Below are 15,838 nucleotides of genomic sequence, written 5' to 3' on the forward strand. Positions count from 1 at the left end.
AACAACAGAAAATGGCTGTTAATTTTGATTTAAAATGAGGTAAAATGCTTCAGTTTTTGTAAACATTTATTTTTAAAATACTGCAATGCAGTAGTCTGCTCATAACAAAATACTGTAGACTGGGTGGCTTAAACAACAAAATTTTATTTTCTCACAGTTTTGGAGACTAGAAGTCCAAGATCAGGGTGCCAGCATGGTTAGGCTCTGGTAAGAATTATTCCTAGCTTCCAGATGACCACCTTCTCACTGTGTCCCCACATGGTGGGGGGGTGGGGAAAGCTCTTACTCTTCATATAAAGCCATTGTCCTATCAGATTAGAGCCCCACCCTTATCTTCTCCTTTAACCTTAATTACCTCTTAAAGACACTATCTCCAGATAGTCACATGGGGAATTTGAGCTTCAAAATACAAATTTTGGGAGATCACAATTCAGTCCATAGCAGGTAATATGAAAGAAGTCATTTTCCAATGCAAAAAAATGATGGTATCTAAAATTTTTATGTATAAATCGCTTTGAATTTTTTCAGGAAGTAGGTCTAAGAAGGGAATCCATACCTTCTTCAGGTTCTCAAGGAGGTCTATTATCCAAAAATACCTAGGCACATGGAATTTGTTTGTATAACTTAAGCTTTATTTCCCCTTGTTGCCCTCAGTGGAACAAGTCATTTTTGTTCTCTTGGCGTTTAAAGGCATGATTGGAAGTTTTCTCATGGAAACTTATATGATTTTAGGCTTTGGGTTTTAAGACTGTACATTTTAGAAAAAGCAAGAAAAACTATTAAGACAAGCGTTTTTCCATATTCTCACTGAATCTCCTAAGCAGCCTTCTGAGGTATTAGACTCTGCATTATAGGTAAGGAAACGGAGGTAAAGTTATATTCAGTAATGGGCTCATGCATTCAAGGTATCTCCTGTGGTAGAACTTCAGTACTACCAAATCTGAGATTCCAAAATCCATCATTCTTCTACTGCACTTGACTCTCTGTACTTCAGGATTATATTCCACTTTTTACCACCCAGAAATTAAAGTGGACCAAGGGTCAAGGTTTAATGAAGTTACTTTCAAAGCAGCACCATAAAAAGCATTATTCTTTTTTGTTTGTTTGTTTAAATATTATTTATTTATTTATTTTGGCTGCATTGGGTCTTCATTGCTGCGTGCAGGCTTTCTGTAGTTGTAGTGAGCAGGGGCTATTCTTCGTTGCGGTGTGGTGGCTTGTCTTGCTGCGGAGCACAGGTTCTAGGCATGCGGGCTTCAGTAGTTGTGGCACTCAGGCTCAGTAGTTGTGGCTCATGGTCTCTAGAGCGCAGGCTCAGTAGTTGTGGCGCATGGGCTTAGTTGCTCCGCGGCATGTGGGATCTTCCCAGACCAGGGCTCGAACCCATGCCCCCTGTGTTGGCAGGCAGATTCTTAACCACTGCACCACCAGGGAAGTCCCAAAAGCATTATTCGTAAAAAGAAAAATATGTTAGAGCACTATATTAGGACAGGATTTTATTTTTACAAAAGCAAAATAAAATAGTTAATTCTCAGTAGAATGAGTAGATGAATGGAAGGAAGAGGATGACCTTTTACTTAGCACAAATGCTTTTGACATTTATGAGAGATTAATTATCTTCATAAGCAGATTTTAAAAGAACCAGATTTAATGAAAGGTACATAGGTTGTACTACTATTTAACATAAAACCAATAATACCATGTATTTTTAAAAGATTTATAACTTTAAGTGTTTTCACAACTTTTATCATTTAAGCCTCGTAATAACTTCACACAAATGTTTTTACATAGTTCTAAAGAAAGAGGTTCAGTTGTACAAATACTAATTCACCTCAGGTTCACAATGAAATATATAGCTGATTTCACTAAGTTAATTTATACTACCAGTTGGAAGGACCCAAATGACTGGATTTATCAAACTACTAAAGTTATGATTCTATAATTGGGCTTTCTTATACTGATATGAAAAGATATGTTTTACATAAATATTTACCTGCTTTTCAAAATGAGTATTCTTCAAATGATAGTATGTGACAGATTTAGCATTTTTATTTTATGAATAATTTAAAGAACTTTTAAATTATTTTACATATCTAAGTAAATCTGAGGATGTTTTTGCCCTAATGTATAAGGAAGGGCCTTACTATCACCTAAATAATATTTAATTTATTCTATTAAAATGATAATCTTATGTTTTGTCTAATATATCATAATTTAATGAAAAAGAATATGGACTTTTGGAATTATATTTATGAACGGAGAAGTGAATATTAAAAATAAATTATTTGAAAGTATCTATGAATGAAAACTAATTAAAAAATCTGTAAAGCATTTATTGAGAAGAATAAACTTTATTGAAGGACCTAAAAAAAGATAGAAATAAGTGCAGAGTTATAATATGTTAATGAATATGAGGACAACATTGTAACAATTGTCACTTTCCCTCACACAAATTTATAAACTCACTACAGTGTTAATATGAACCTCAATAGGAACTGATGAACTTATTCAAAAATTCATATGAAAGAATAAAACTATACAAATACTTAAGATAAATTTGGAGTAGAAAGGGGAGGGAAAGGTTTACCTAAACCACATATTAAGATGCATTTTTAAAACCATAATACTCAAAACAGTGAAGTATTGGTGCAGGAAAGATTGTAGGATCAGATTAGAGAAACCTTGCATATATGGAAATTTGACATGTGATAGAATTAGCTTTGTAAATCAGGAGAAGGGGCAGAGTCAGTGGTTCTGTTGCAGTTGATTTCTTATTTCACAAAAGTATATTTCAGATGGCATAAGGAGTAAAATGTGAAACAGCTCTAAAAGAAAAAAAAAAAGTTAGCCTAATTTATATCAGAAACTAAAACATGCCTCCAGAAAGCTATTAGAACTAATAAATGAATTCAGTTAAATTTCAGTGTACAAAATTAATATATAGAAATCTGTTGCAGGAATTCTCTGGTGCTCCAGTGGTTAGGACTCTGCACTTCCACTGCAGGGGGCACGGGTTCGATCCCTGGTTGGGGAACTAAGATCCTGTACAGCGCATGGTACAGCCAAAAAAAAAAAAAAAAACTGTTATGTTTCTATAAACTAACAATGAACTATCAGGAAGAGAAATTAAGAAAACAATCTCATTTACAATTGCATCAAAAACAATAAAATACCTAGGAATAAATCTAACCAAGGAGGTAAATACTTGTACTTAAAAACTGTAAGACATTGATGAAAGAAATCCAAGATGACACGAACAAATGGAAAGATATACCATGCTCATGTATTGAAAGAATTAATCTTGTTAAAATGATCATACTCCCCAAGGCAATCTACAAATTCAGCGCAATCCCTATCAAAATACCAATGGCATTTTTCACAGAACTAGAATAAATAACCCCAAACTTTGTATGGAAACACAAAAGACCTCGAATAGCCAAAAGAATCTTGAGAAAGAAGAACAAAGCTGGAGGTATCGTATTCCCTGGTTTCAGACTATACTACAAAGCTACCACATCAAAATAATGTGGTACTGGCACAAAAACAGACACATAGATCAATGGACCAGAATCGAGATTGCAGAAATAAACCCACACTTACATGGTCAATTAATCTAAAACAAAGGAGGCAAGAATATACAATGGGGAAAAGACAGCCTCTTCAATAAATGATGTTGGAAAAACTGGACAGCTACATGCCAAAGAATCAAAATGGACTACTTTCTCACACCATATACAAAAATAAACTCATAATGGGTTAAAGACTTAAATGTAAGACCTGAAACCATAAAACTCCTAGGAGAAAACATAGGCAGTACACTCTTTGACATAGGTCTTAGCAATATTTTTTGGATACATCTCAGGCAAGGTAAACAAAAGCAAAACTAAACAAATGGGGCCACATCAAACTGAAAAGCTTTTGCACAGCAAAGGAAACTATCAACAAAATGAAAAGGCACCCTATTGAATAGGAGAAGATATTTGCAAATGATATATCTGATAAGAGGTTAACGTCCAAATTATATAAAGAACTCATACAACTCAACATCAAAGAAACAAACAACCTGATTAAAAAATGGGCAAAGGACCTGAAGAGACATTTTTCCAAAGAAGACAAACAGATGACCAACAGACACATGAAAATATGCTCAATATCACTAATCATCAGGAAAATGCAAATCAAAACTACAATGAGATATCACTCACACCTGTCAGAATGGCTATTATCAAAAAGACTAGAAATAACAAGTTTTGTGGAGGATGTGAAGAAAAGGGAACCCTCATGCACTGTTGGTGGGAATGTGTTGATAAACTGGTGTAGCCACTATGGAAAACAGTATGGAGGTTCCTCAAAAAATTAAAAATAGAACTACTATATGATTAAGCAATTCTACTTCCAGATATTTTTCCCTGTGTTCATTGTAGCATTATTTACAATATCCAAGATATTGACGCAACCTAAGTGTCCATAGATAGATGAATGGATAAACAAGAGGTGGTATATATGTACAAGAGCATATTACTCAGCCATAAAAAGGGAGGACGTCTTGCCATTTGGGACAACATGGATGGACCTTAGGAACTTCATTTAACCTTGCTGGACTTTATTGTTCTTAGCTGTAGAAGAAGGGCATTAGTCTGTATGATTTCTCTGACCCTTCCAACACTAAAATTCTATGATTGTATTTCACATTCTTGATGCAGAATAGTACAGAAAGGGGAAAGAAAAGAAACAGATGATGGCAAGATCATAAACCACTGGAATCATCCATCATATAATATAAAGTTCAGTTCAAAGTATCTCTGCAGAAAACACCCTAAATGTGCTTCCTTATTGTACCAGTTCCCTTTCATAATAAGTCCTTAAGAGATACACAGTCATGTTGAAACCAAGCAGGACCCTGTGGGGCTCCTGGGTACCAGTCCTTTCTGTGTCCCCGTTTCTTGTTTGTAGAAAATGGGCTTCATTCAGCCTCAGCCTTCCCTGAGTTCCAAAGGGCTGATTCAAACAGTTGCTAATCAGGGAGGGGAGGGAATGCAGAAACAAGGGAGGAACAGTTAAGAAGCAATAGTGCAGCCTTGGGGCAGGGTCCTGGTTCCTCCTCAAGGAATATACATGACAGTATCTTTGAGTTCTTCTGCAGGAACTAAGGCCCCCACCCAGGTGGAAGATAGTAACTTCAGGCTGGGCGCATGATTCCTGGGGCACTGCTCTGTTACCTCACCACCAACCAATCAGAAGAAAGGCACAAACCCTGCAGCCCTCACCCCAAACTTTGCCTATAAAAACTTCTCCCCCCAAAACATTGGGGAGTTTGGGATTTTTGAGCACAAGCCACCCATTCTCCTTGATTGGCCCTGCAATAAACCTTTCTCTGCTTCATACTCTGACATTTCGGTTTGTTTGGCTTCACTGTGCATCAGGCACACGAACTTGTGTTCAGTAACAGTGTTCATAAAATGATATATTTTAGAGGAGGTTTTACTAATTATTTTGAACACCAACTAATTTTCCTACTATAAATTTTTAACAGTTGGCTAAATAACAAGCATTTGTATTATATGATTTTTTTCTACACCTAATGCTCCAAAGCCTTTTTTTTTTTTTAAATACTTCTTCAACCCCATGTGTCTGTTGTCCTTGCACTTCTCTTCTTACTCTGGAAAATTCCTTGCCTTTTAATTTTTATTCCTAAATCAGTTGTCATATTCTGTCTCTCAGTATTTGTATGGGATGCCCCATAATTTCTAGGTTTCTTTGAACCACACTGCTATAGAACATACTTAGATTATTTCTTATTTATTGAAATGGAAATCAAAGCAAAAGATTTTTTTTAACCAACCAAAAAGTTACTTGATGCAATTTACACTTAAAAAGAGTATTTATCTCTAGAGAATAGTAGCTGACAGCTATCATTAGCTTGTAAATTCCCATTGTGACTTCACTACAACCAACAGCAATTTTGTATATTGTTAAACTTGAGGAACTATGGTAATTGTTATTCTTTGGTTGCAAAACAAGAAATCTAACATTTGCATTACAATCTAGTGTGTGGGAAAGAAGGAGACCTGGGGATTTATTTCAAAAGCAGTATTGTAATAAAGGTTTGTCAGTTCTGAAATGTGCTATCCATGCAGAGTTTCTCAAAGCTTTCATATTTAATTCCTTTTAAAGGCTTTATAATCTTTAAAGGAAAAAGTTAAACTGAGTGATAAAGACCTTAATTTTATCTGTTGACTTTGTCTCAGTTATTTAAAAACAGTAACCCCTAAGCACTTTCCTGTGAAACTGATGTATTAGTGAAATCTTCCATACTTTATGTGTTTAAGATTCACAGATTCCTATCTTTTATTTAAATCCAACTCTGTCTACTTCTTGAAATCTGTGTGTGAATATTTTTGCATATATTAATAGAAAGAAGACTGGATTGGGGGGAAGAAAACACCAGGTAGACAAGTTAATCACCTAATTTTATGACCGCATCATCATTACTGCTTATAGAACAAATAGGGATATTTATGTTGCTGGCTCTGACTTTATGGAAACAATGGATTGCTAAGGATTCTTTTAAAAATGAGAAAGAAAATGACAAAAATTTCAAGTTACTTTAGATATTGAAAACTTTAGGTGGTACATGCTATGTATTAAGTTTATGTTACTATTTTTGGCCTCTTTTTCCTTAGGAAACTCAGACTCTCCTTTTGGAAGGAATAAACAGAGATTTCTGACTTTGCTTCTTTTTAGTTTTTATGTAAAAATTCAAATCATTTATCCACAAAGGATTAACTGCTGTGGGAATTGCTGTCCTGCTGTCAACAGCTAGAACACCAGACAGAATACATGAAAATGCTGTTTCTAAACATTGGACAGTAGGCAAGACAGGACTTTGATCTCTGAGAAAAGAGAAGCAAATGAAATTAACCTTATGTTGCTTCAGCTTGCAGCCTGAGGCTTTGGTTAAATTCTAAACCACAAGGCCAGGCTATAACAACTTCCAAGGAAATAGCAATTACCAGAAGCTGTAAAATGAATAACTCTTAGTGCTCACTCAGGGCCAGAAATCATTTGACTTCCCACCAGCTAGAGAGGAGAGACATCACTGAATACATGAACATTCAGCAGAGACTCCCAGAAGTACCATAACTTGGAAGTGGAGCCAAATTGGCCCTAGAATAAAGGATTCTCTAGATCTGTCTTAAAAGACCAGAGAGGATCAAGCTAATACGCAAGTAACTTAACTATACAACAAGATCCGGTATTCAGCAGTGTAAAAGTCACAATGTCTAATCTCCCATCAAAAATTACTAGGCATGTGAAGAAGCTGCAGGGTGGGGGGTGGGGGGGGCCAGAATCAGTCAATAGAACCAGACCTACAAATGACAGAAATGATGGAATTAACAGACAAGGATTTTAAAATAGTTATTATAAATGTGACCCTTATATTCAGAGAGAGAGAAGAAAACATAAGCATAATATGAAGAAAAATAGAAAATAGAACAATAAACAAAGGGAACTTCTAGAGGTGAAAAATATATCTGAAATGAAAACCGTATAAATGGAATTAATAGCAGATTAAACACTACAGAGGAAAAGATCAGTGACATTGACATACATAGCAATTAAAACTATCCAAAATGAATCTGAGAGGGGAAAACTCCTAAAATAATATGAAAAGAGTTTTAGTGCCCTGTGTGATAGTACCACATGGTCTAATATAAGTATAATTGGAATCCCATAAGGAGAGGGGTGGGAGACATAAAAAATATTTGAATAATGGCCAAAATTTTTCCAAATTTGATGAGAACGATGAGCCCACAGAGCTAAGAAATTTAACAATTCCCAAACAGAATAATCATAAAGAAAACCATAGAAAGGAACATTATAATCAGATTGCTGAAAAAACCAATGATAAAGAGAAAATATTAAAAGCAGCCAGAGGAAAAAAGACATATTACATACAAAGGAACAAAGATAAGAATGTACACAAATTTATCATATACTGTGCAAACCAGAAGGCAAGTTCTTTAGAGCACTAAAAGGAAAAAAAAAAAAGCCAACCTAGAATTTTTTACATAGCAAAAATGTCTTTCAAAATTGAAGATGAAATAAAGACTTTTTCTCACTTTACCAAAACTGAGAGAATTTATTGTCAACAAGAGATGTTTAAGGAAGCTCTTGAGACAAAAGGAAAATGATACCAAATGGAAATGTGGATCTATACCAGAAACAATGAGGAACACCAGAGGGTAAATATGTGTATAAATATAAAAGACATTTTTCTCATTTTAAAATTTCTTTAAAGTATAATCAGTTATCAAAGTAAAAATAATGTATTGTGTGGTTTATAACATGTAGAAATAAAATATAGAACAATACAGGGGGAATGGAAGTATATTGTTGTAAGGTTCTCTACACTATACCTAAAGTGGTATGATATTACTTGAAGGTTAACTGTGATAAGTTAAAGATGTATATTGTAAACCCTTGAGTAGGGTTCAGCAAACCCAATAGGCCAAGTCCAGTGCACTCCTTATTTTTGTAAATAAAGTTTGTTGAAACACAGCCATGCGTATTCGTTTACATATTGCCTAGGGCTGCTTTTGCACCACAGTGCAGAGTCTAAAGTTGCAGCAGAGATCCTATGGCCTACAAAGCCTAAAGTATTTAATGTCTGTCTACCCCTTTACAGAAAAAGTTTGGCAATACCTGCTATAGAGTAACCCCAAAACATGCAAAGGTACAGTTAATAAGCCAATAGTAGAGATTAAATGTAATAAAAAAATACTCAGTTAATCTAAAAGAGGGAATGAATCGAAGAAAAGTGGAAGAAAGAAGAGTAGAGTCAAGAAAAGTAGCAAGATGGCAGACATACCCAACAATATTTATAATTTATTAAATGCTAATGATATACACACTTTAATTAAAAGACAGAGATTGTCAGATTGGATAAAATAGGAAGACTCAACCATATGCTGCCTGCAGGAAACCCACTTGAAATATAAAGACGTGGGTAGGTTAAACGTAAAAGGATGAGAAAAGGTATACCATATGTCCACACAAAGACTTGTGAGTAAATAATCATGAAAGGTTTATTCATAGCAGTCCAAAACTGGAAACAATCCACATGTCAATCAACAGGTGAATGATTGAACAGATTGTGGTGTATCCACAATTTTAAATGCTACTCAGCAATAAAAACAAATTAACTACTAATGCATGCAGCAACACTGGTGAATCTCAGAATCATTATGCTGAAAGAAAGAAGCCAGATACAAAAGAGTACATGCTGTATGATTCCAGTAGTATAAAACTCTAGAAAAACTAAATATAATCTGTGGTGAAAAAATCCAATCAGTAGTTGCCCAGGGGTTAACTTGAATCGGGATCAAGAGAATTTGGGGGGGGCTAATGGAAATGTTCTTTATCTTGATTATTATGTCAAAATTCATCAAATGTTCATTTAAAATAAGAGTGTATATTGTTGTTTATAAACTATGCTTCAATAAGGGTTACTTCTAAAATTTAAGTCACGAAACAATGTAGTGTGAGGCTTTTGTATTCGTTGTAGGCATTATAATTTACTAGACCAGGCGAGGAAATAAGATGTAAATGACTACAACTATGAAAAGTTTGATGCATTTAGAATCTCCAGAACATTATTCTATGTATATTTCCTCTCGGCTCTTCAATTTTGAGGGATACGAATCCTTAAAAACTTTATAGAGTGTATCTTTTGATTCTTAAAAAAAGCTAATAAACATTATCAGGGACTTCCCTGGTGGCACAGTGGTTAAGAATCCGCCTGCCAACGCAGGGGACAAGGGTTTGAGCCCTGGTCCGGGAAGATCCCACATGCTGCAGAGCAACCAAGCCCGTGTGCCACAACTACTGAGCCTGCGCTCTAGAGCCCACGAGCCACAACTACTGAAGCCCGGGTGCCTAGAGCCCATGCTCCGCAACAAGGGAAGCCACCGCAATGAGCAGCCTGCACACCGCAACGAAGAGTAGCCCCCGCTCGCCGCAACTAGAGAAAGCCCGCGTGCTGCAAGGAAGACCCAACACAGCCAAAAATTAATTAATTAATTTAAAAAATATTTTAAAAAAAGAAACATCACTCATCTTAAAGCAGTATGCTAAGTGGGTTTTTTTAAATTAATTAATTAATTAATTATTTTTGGCTGGATTCCATACCAGATTTGATTCCAAACCCTGTTTTCCTTTCACAGACTAGTGATAAATTATCATCTTTATTTATTTATTTTTTAATATTTATTTATTTATTTGGTTGCACCAGGTCTTAGTTGTGGCAGGTGGGCTCCTTAATTGCAGCACGTGGGCTCCTTAGTTGTGGCATGTGAACTCTTAGTTGCAGCATGCATGTGGGATCTAGCTCCCTGACCAGGGATTGAACCCAGGCCCCCTGCATTGGGAGCGTGAAGTCTTATCCACTGTGCCATCAGGGAAATCCCTAAATTATCATCTTTAAATGCTTGGTTGCTTGTGTAAAAAATTCTGGTTCAAAATTTATTTATTAAAAGATTCATTTGAAAATTATTTTGGAAGAGTTATTCTGACATTTGTTTTAGGGACTAAGGTTCTATAAATCAAGACTGTTAAGGAACAAGATAAGGAAATAAGGAATTCTGTGCCGTTCTGTTGTAGAAAATCCTTTCAGTTGTGTAGCTTATGATAATGGTTCCCTTAATAACGTTTTGTTAGTAAATCCCAAAAGTTGAGCTTTGGCCTCTTGCTAACCTCAGGAAAATGTTCAAGAGAACTTAAAAGGAATTGTTTTTTATTATATCATAATATGTCCAAATTGTATAAGAGAATGCTTACTTATCAAGCACCTTGGATATAATATTATATGTACTACAGAAATATGAGTTGATTGTCCTTGAGTAAGTCTCACTTATTAGTGTATTTTCACATGTCATTCCCCACAGATTCTTAAAAAAGCTCTGGCTCCCAAGAGCCACCTCCTACAAGGTATAGAATTTGGCCCAGCAATTTCTGGCTACTTAATAAAATTTTCCTAAATGGATTCAGGGTTTGTATTCACCAATACCAAGAACTTTACCTTAAATTCCTGGGAAAGCCTCTCGTTGACCCACTTAAAAGATAATCCTTTGCATATATTCTTTTTTCTGCAAAGTGAATTGTGTGATAGATATGATCTTCCATAAGCCATTTCCTGGAATAACCTTCAACTAAAGCTAAAGGGCATATTCTTGAACCTTAGAAAACATTTTAAGCCACACTAATAATAATAAACCCCCATTTAAGAAGATTAATAATGTCACTTTAACTTATAATGAAATCTAATTATCATATGGTTATGGGTCTTTTTCATTCAGATGTGACAGTGGTGTATCAAAATGGGTTGCCTGTGATATCTGTGAGGCTACCATCCCGGCGTGAACGCTGCCAGTTTACACTCAAACCTATCTCAGACTCTGTTGGTGTGTTTTTACGACAACTACAAGAAGAGGATCGGGGAATTGACAGAGTTGCAATCTATTCACCAGGTATAGTCACCTTCATTATTTTTTTTTTTAATTTTTATTGGAGCCTAGTTGCTTTACAATGTTGTGTTAGTTTCTGCTGTACGGCAAAGTGAATCAGTTATACATTTACACATATCCACTCTTTTTTAGGTCCTTTTCCCACATAGGCCATTAAATAGACATTTCACCAAGGAAGACATACAGAAGGACAAGAGGCACATGAAAGGATGCTCGACATCACTAATCATTAGAGAAATGCAAGTCAAAACTACAATGAGGTATCACCTCATGCCAGTCAGAATGGCCATTATCAAAAAATCAAGAAACAGTAAATGCTGGAGAGGGTGTGGAGAAAAGGGAACCCTCCCACGCTGTTGGTGGGAATATAAATTGATACAGCCACTATGGAGAACAGTATGGGGGTTCCTTAAAAAACTAAAAATAGAACTACCATACCACCCAGCAATCCCACTACTGGGCATACACCTTCATTATTAATTCCCACCCACCCATCATTTCACTCCAAATTGTTTTTACACACACACACACACAAACACACCACTGCAAAAGAATCCCATGCTCTTAACTTTAGGACACAGTCTTTTGCTTAGCAAATGTCAAGAGAGACGGTGATTTCTCTCCCAATTTTCAGAATATGATTGCTCAGTTTTAGCAAGGGTATATACACAGGGATCTCATTCAAAAGCACCTCACATATAATGCCATGGGCAAAGATGAACCATCAATCACATTTATACTTTTGAGACCTTTTGTCATTACCTTAGGTGTAGAATAAACTTTTCTAGTAGTTGAGCCATCATCTCTGAAGATATGAAATATTAGGCCTTCTTTTTAAATCTTCTTAGGTCTTTCACATAAATGTTTACAAAATAGACATATGGTTTGAAAATAATATAAGGCACTAAAAATTCCCATTTGACATGATATCCATTTCATTTATTTATTTTTTTTAAGTGCCTTACATTTTTCCCACTTTCACTTTGAAAAATTTTAAACCTACAGAAAACGTAAAAGCCTAGTACAGTAAGTACCTATTTACCCTTGGATTTACTCAGTTGTTGCTAATTTGCCACATTTCTGTAGTTTAAGTATTTTAAATATTCTTAATTCTCAACTCATCTTGTAATATAATTAATAGATCAGCTTGGTGTACTTTGCTAACCCTAGCATCTGCCCCTACTGGATTATTGGCAACTAATCAGTAACTATACTGCAAAGTACCATATATTAGAAAACATGGGGTGTTTTACTCAACCAACTTCCATCATAGACATCCATGCACCTCTCCCAGTGACCCTAGATTTCCAGCTGACACCTATACATCTATGTAATTATTTCACTTGTTCATAAAGTTCTTCCAGAAAAACACGTTGTTAAATCTTCACCAAGAAGATTGCCATGAAAACAGAAAGCCTCAGATAGTATAAGCTTTGTTTAGCATAGAACTTAGGGATAAGGCAAAAAGTTAACTGAAATTTAAAAGAGAAGACATAATTTTAAAATCTATTTTGAGGATTGCTTTTTTCCTGACCATTCTTGAATAATTTTGGACATATGACCTTCAAATTTTCACATTTAAATTTTCACAGATGGCGTTCGAGTTGCTGCCTCAACAGGGATAGACCTCCTCCTCCTTGACGACTTTAAACTGGTCATTAATGACTTAACGTATCATGTACGACCACCAAAGAGAGGTAACAAGTAACCTTGATAAGGCCAGAGAAATGTGAGAACAGCTTTTGGAAAGAACTTTTTTTCCCCTGGGTAAACTTAAGAAACAGACAGTATTCAAAGAGCAGTCAAAGTTTTACATATAGGTAGCACTTCGCTAGTACACTGACTAAAACATAGACACCAGAATGCTTTATTATCGGCTCTTGTCACTGTTTCACATAAATGAGTGTTCTACATAACTTAAACTCCTTCCTTCCATACAAGCTAAAAGTCATATTATTTTAATAACGTTATTGGGGGAATCTTTCTTAAAAATTATGGAATTCCCTGTCCTCTTAAACATTTGTAACAGGAATTAACCCCTTTTTTTTGATGGCTCAAGGTTAGCAGTTTGAAAGTCAATTATTGTACAATAGTAGTCCTTGGGAACTTCGGACAAGAATATGCTTTTAGGCGAAAAAATGGGATATTTGCCTCCGGTGCCAAAAAACTCAGTAATCAAGTATTTTCATGAACTACTTTTAAAAACCAAAGTTAATGCAAAAAATCCATGATAAACAAAATATCAAAAATTTAAATAAAGACAAAGTTAGTTTTACTGATTTTTCTTTTCACCCCACACTCCGATATGGCTTTGCTCAGTACTGATGCTACTAAATAGCCCTCTAAAATAACATTTTGAAGTGTGTCTCTTTTGGTCATCTTTCTCTCTTTGCCCTTGATATTCATTGTCACTCACTGCTGTCATTAATTCCCCTTCCACCACCACCACCCCCTCCATCAGCTTCCTAGGACATTTGTTATTTTCCATTCTGCTTTTGAGAATTGTGTCTAATGTAGAAAAAGTTCTAAGTAAAAGCCTAAGTATTGAATGCCTCCAAAATCTGGTCCACATCTACCTTTAAAGTTTTTCTCTTTTCCTCTTAAAAGATGCCTACTTTTCCTCCACCCTCTAGTGCCTTTGCTCTTTCCTTTGCCATCTCAGTGTTTTCTCACCTTTCCTCTAAGATGCCTTTTTCTTTTCTTCCTAACCTCCTATTTCCTCAGGTCAAAATCATCAATGTCAGCTCTTCCATGAAGCCTTTCATGATCCCATTCTTTCTTTTTCTTACTCCCAGCCAACCAGAAGTGATTATTCTCTTCTCTGAATTCTTCATTCCTTTGCTTTTCAAGTGATCAGAGGGAAGGCACTGTGATTTTTGTATACCCCATTGACTTAGGTAGTCATCCTATATTGAGCAAGTTAAATGAGTTAAAGAATCCTTTAAATAGTAAGGTATTACTGAATCAGATTTTATTAAGTTGGAATAATTGAACATGTAGACCAAGGATTGTTAGCTATATATTAGCTATACTAATATGTTTTTCTTCTTTATTCCCTGATTCTTGGACTAGACGTTCTCTTTAAAATAACAGAAGTACAGGCCTTATTTTACTCAGTTTTTTTTGTTGTTGTTGTTCTTTAAATTTGCTCTTTATTTTTTTCTGGCTTTATTGACATATAATTGACATATAACACTGTGTAGTTTAAAGTATACAGTGTGATGATTTGATACACTTATATGTTGAGAAATGATTACCACAACAGGATTAGTTAATACCTCCATCATCTCACATAATTACCATTTCTTTTTTTTTTTTAAAGCATTTTTTAAAATATTTTATTTATTTATTTATTTATTTATTTATGGCTGTGTTGGGTCTTCGTTTCTGTGTGAGGGCTTTCTCCAGTTGCGGCAAGTGGGGGCCATTCTTCATCGCGGTGCGCGGGCCTCTCACCATCGCGGCCTCTCTTGTTGCGGAGCACAGGCTCCAGACGCGCAGGCTCAGTAATTGTGGCTCACGGGCCCAGTCGCTCCGCGGCATGTGGGATCTTCCCAGACCAGGGCTCGAACCCGTGTCCCCTGCATTGGCAGGCAGATTCTCAACCACTGCGCCACCAGGGAAGCCCACCATTTCTTTTTGATGAGAACACTTGAGATCTACTTTCTTAGCCACTTTCAAGTATACATTACAGTTTTGTTAACTATAGTCACCATGCTGTACATTAGATCCCCAGAACTTATTCATCTTATAATTGGAAAATTGGTACCCTTTGACCAACATAGAACTACTGTATGATCCAGCAATTCCGCTTTGGTGTATATATCCAAAGGAAATGAAATCAGAATCTCAAAGAGATATCTACACTCCCGTGTTCATTGCAGCATTATTCACAATAGCCAAGCTATGGAAACAACCTAAGTGTCCATCTACAGATGAATGGATAAAGAAGATGTGGTGTGTGTGTGTGTGTGTGTGTGTGTGTATCTAAAATATTATTCGGCCATGAGAGAGAAGGAAACCCTGCCATGTGCAACAACATGGATAGACCTTAAGGGCATTATATTCAATTTTTGTGTGTGTATGTGAATTTCCTAGAGAGTTCATTCTATTTTGATTTTCTACTGCATTAGTAAAATATTAAAAGTTGACTAATATATTCTTATATAAAGTATAACAATCCGGAAAGTAAAGATTTATGTTGTCAAAAACTAGAGGTATTTTAATCAATGAATAATTCCAACCATCTTGTCTAATACTGTGTTTTTAAAAGAGAAATGAAAGTTTTAATTTTTTAAATAGGGCTATTCTCA

The 15,838-nt window shown here is 35.5% G+C and overlaps 1 protein-coding gene across 1 annotated transcript in view; it reads left to right on the forward strand.

The window, feature by feature from the left end:
• The window catches only part of MCU (mitochondrial calcium uniporter), a 215,039-nt gene that overhangs the window by 176,891 nt on the left and 22,310 nt on the right, over positions 1-15,838 (forward strand). Inside the window, exons 3-4 of the mRNA XM_068547779.1 lie at positions 11,358-11,528; positions 13,118-13,222. Of these exons, the coding sequence (XP_068403880.1) occupies positions 11,358-11,528; positions 13,118-13,222 (276 nt within the window). The remainder of the gene's footprint in view (positions 1-11,357; positions 11,529-13,117; positions 13,223-15,838) is intronic.

The sequence above is a fragment of the Eschrichtius robustus genome, chromosome 7 (genome assembly GCF_028021215.1).
Source record: "Eschrichtius robustus isolate mEscRob2 chromosome 7, mEscRob2.pri, whole genome shotgun sequence".
NCBI lineage: Eukaryota > Metazoa > Chordata > Mammalia > Artiodactyla > Eschrichtiidae > Eschrichtius > Eschrichtius robustus.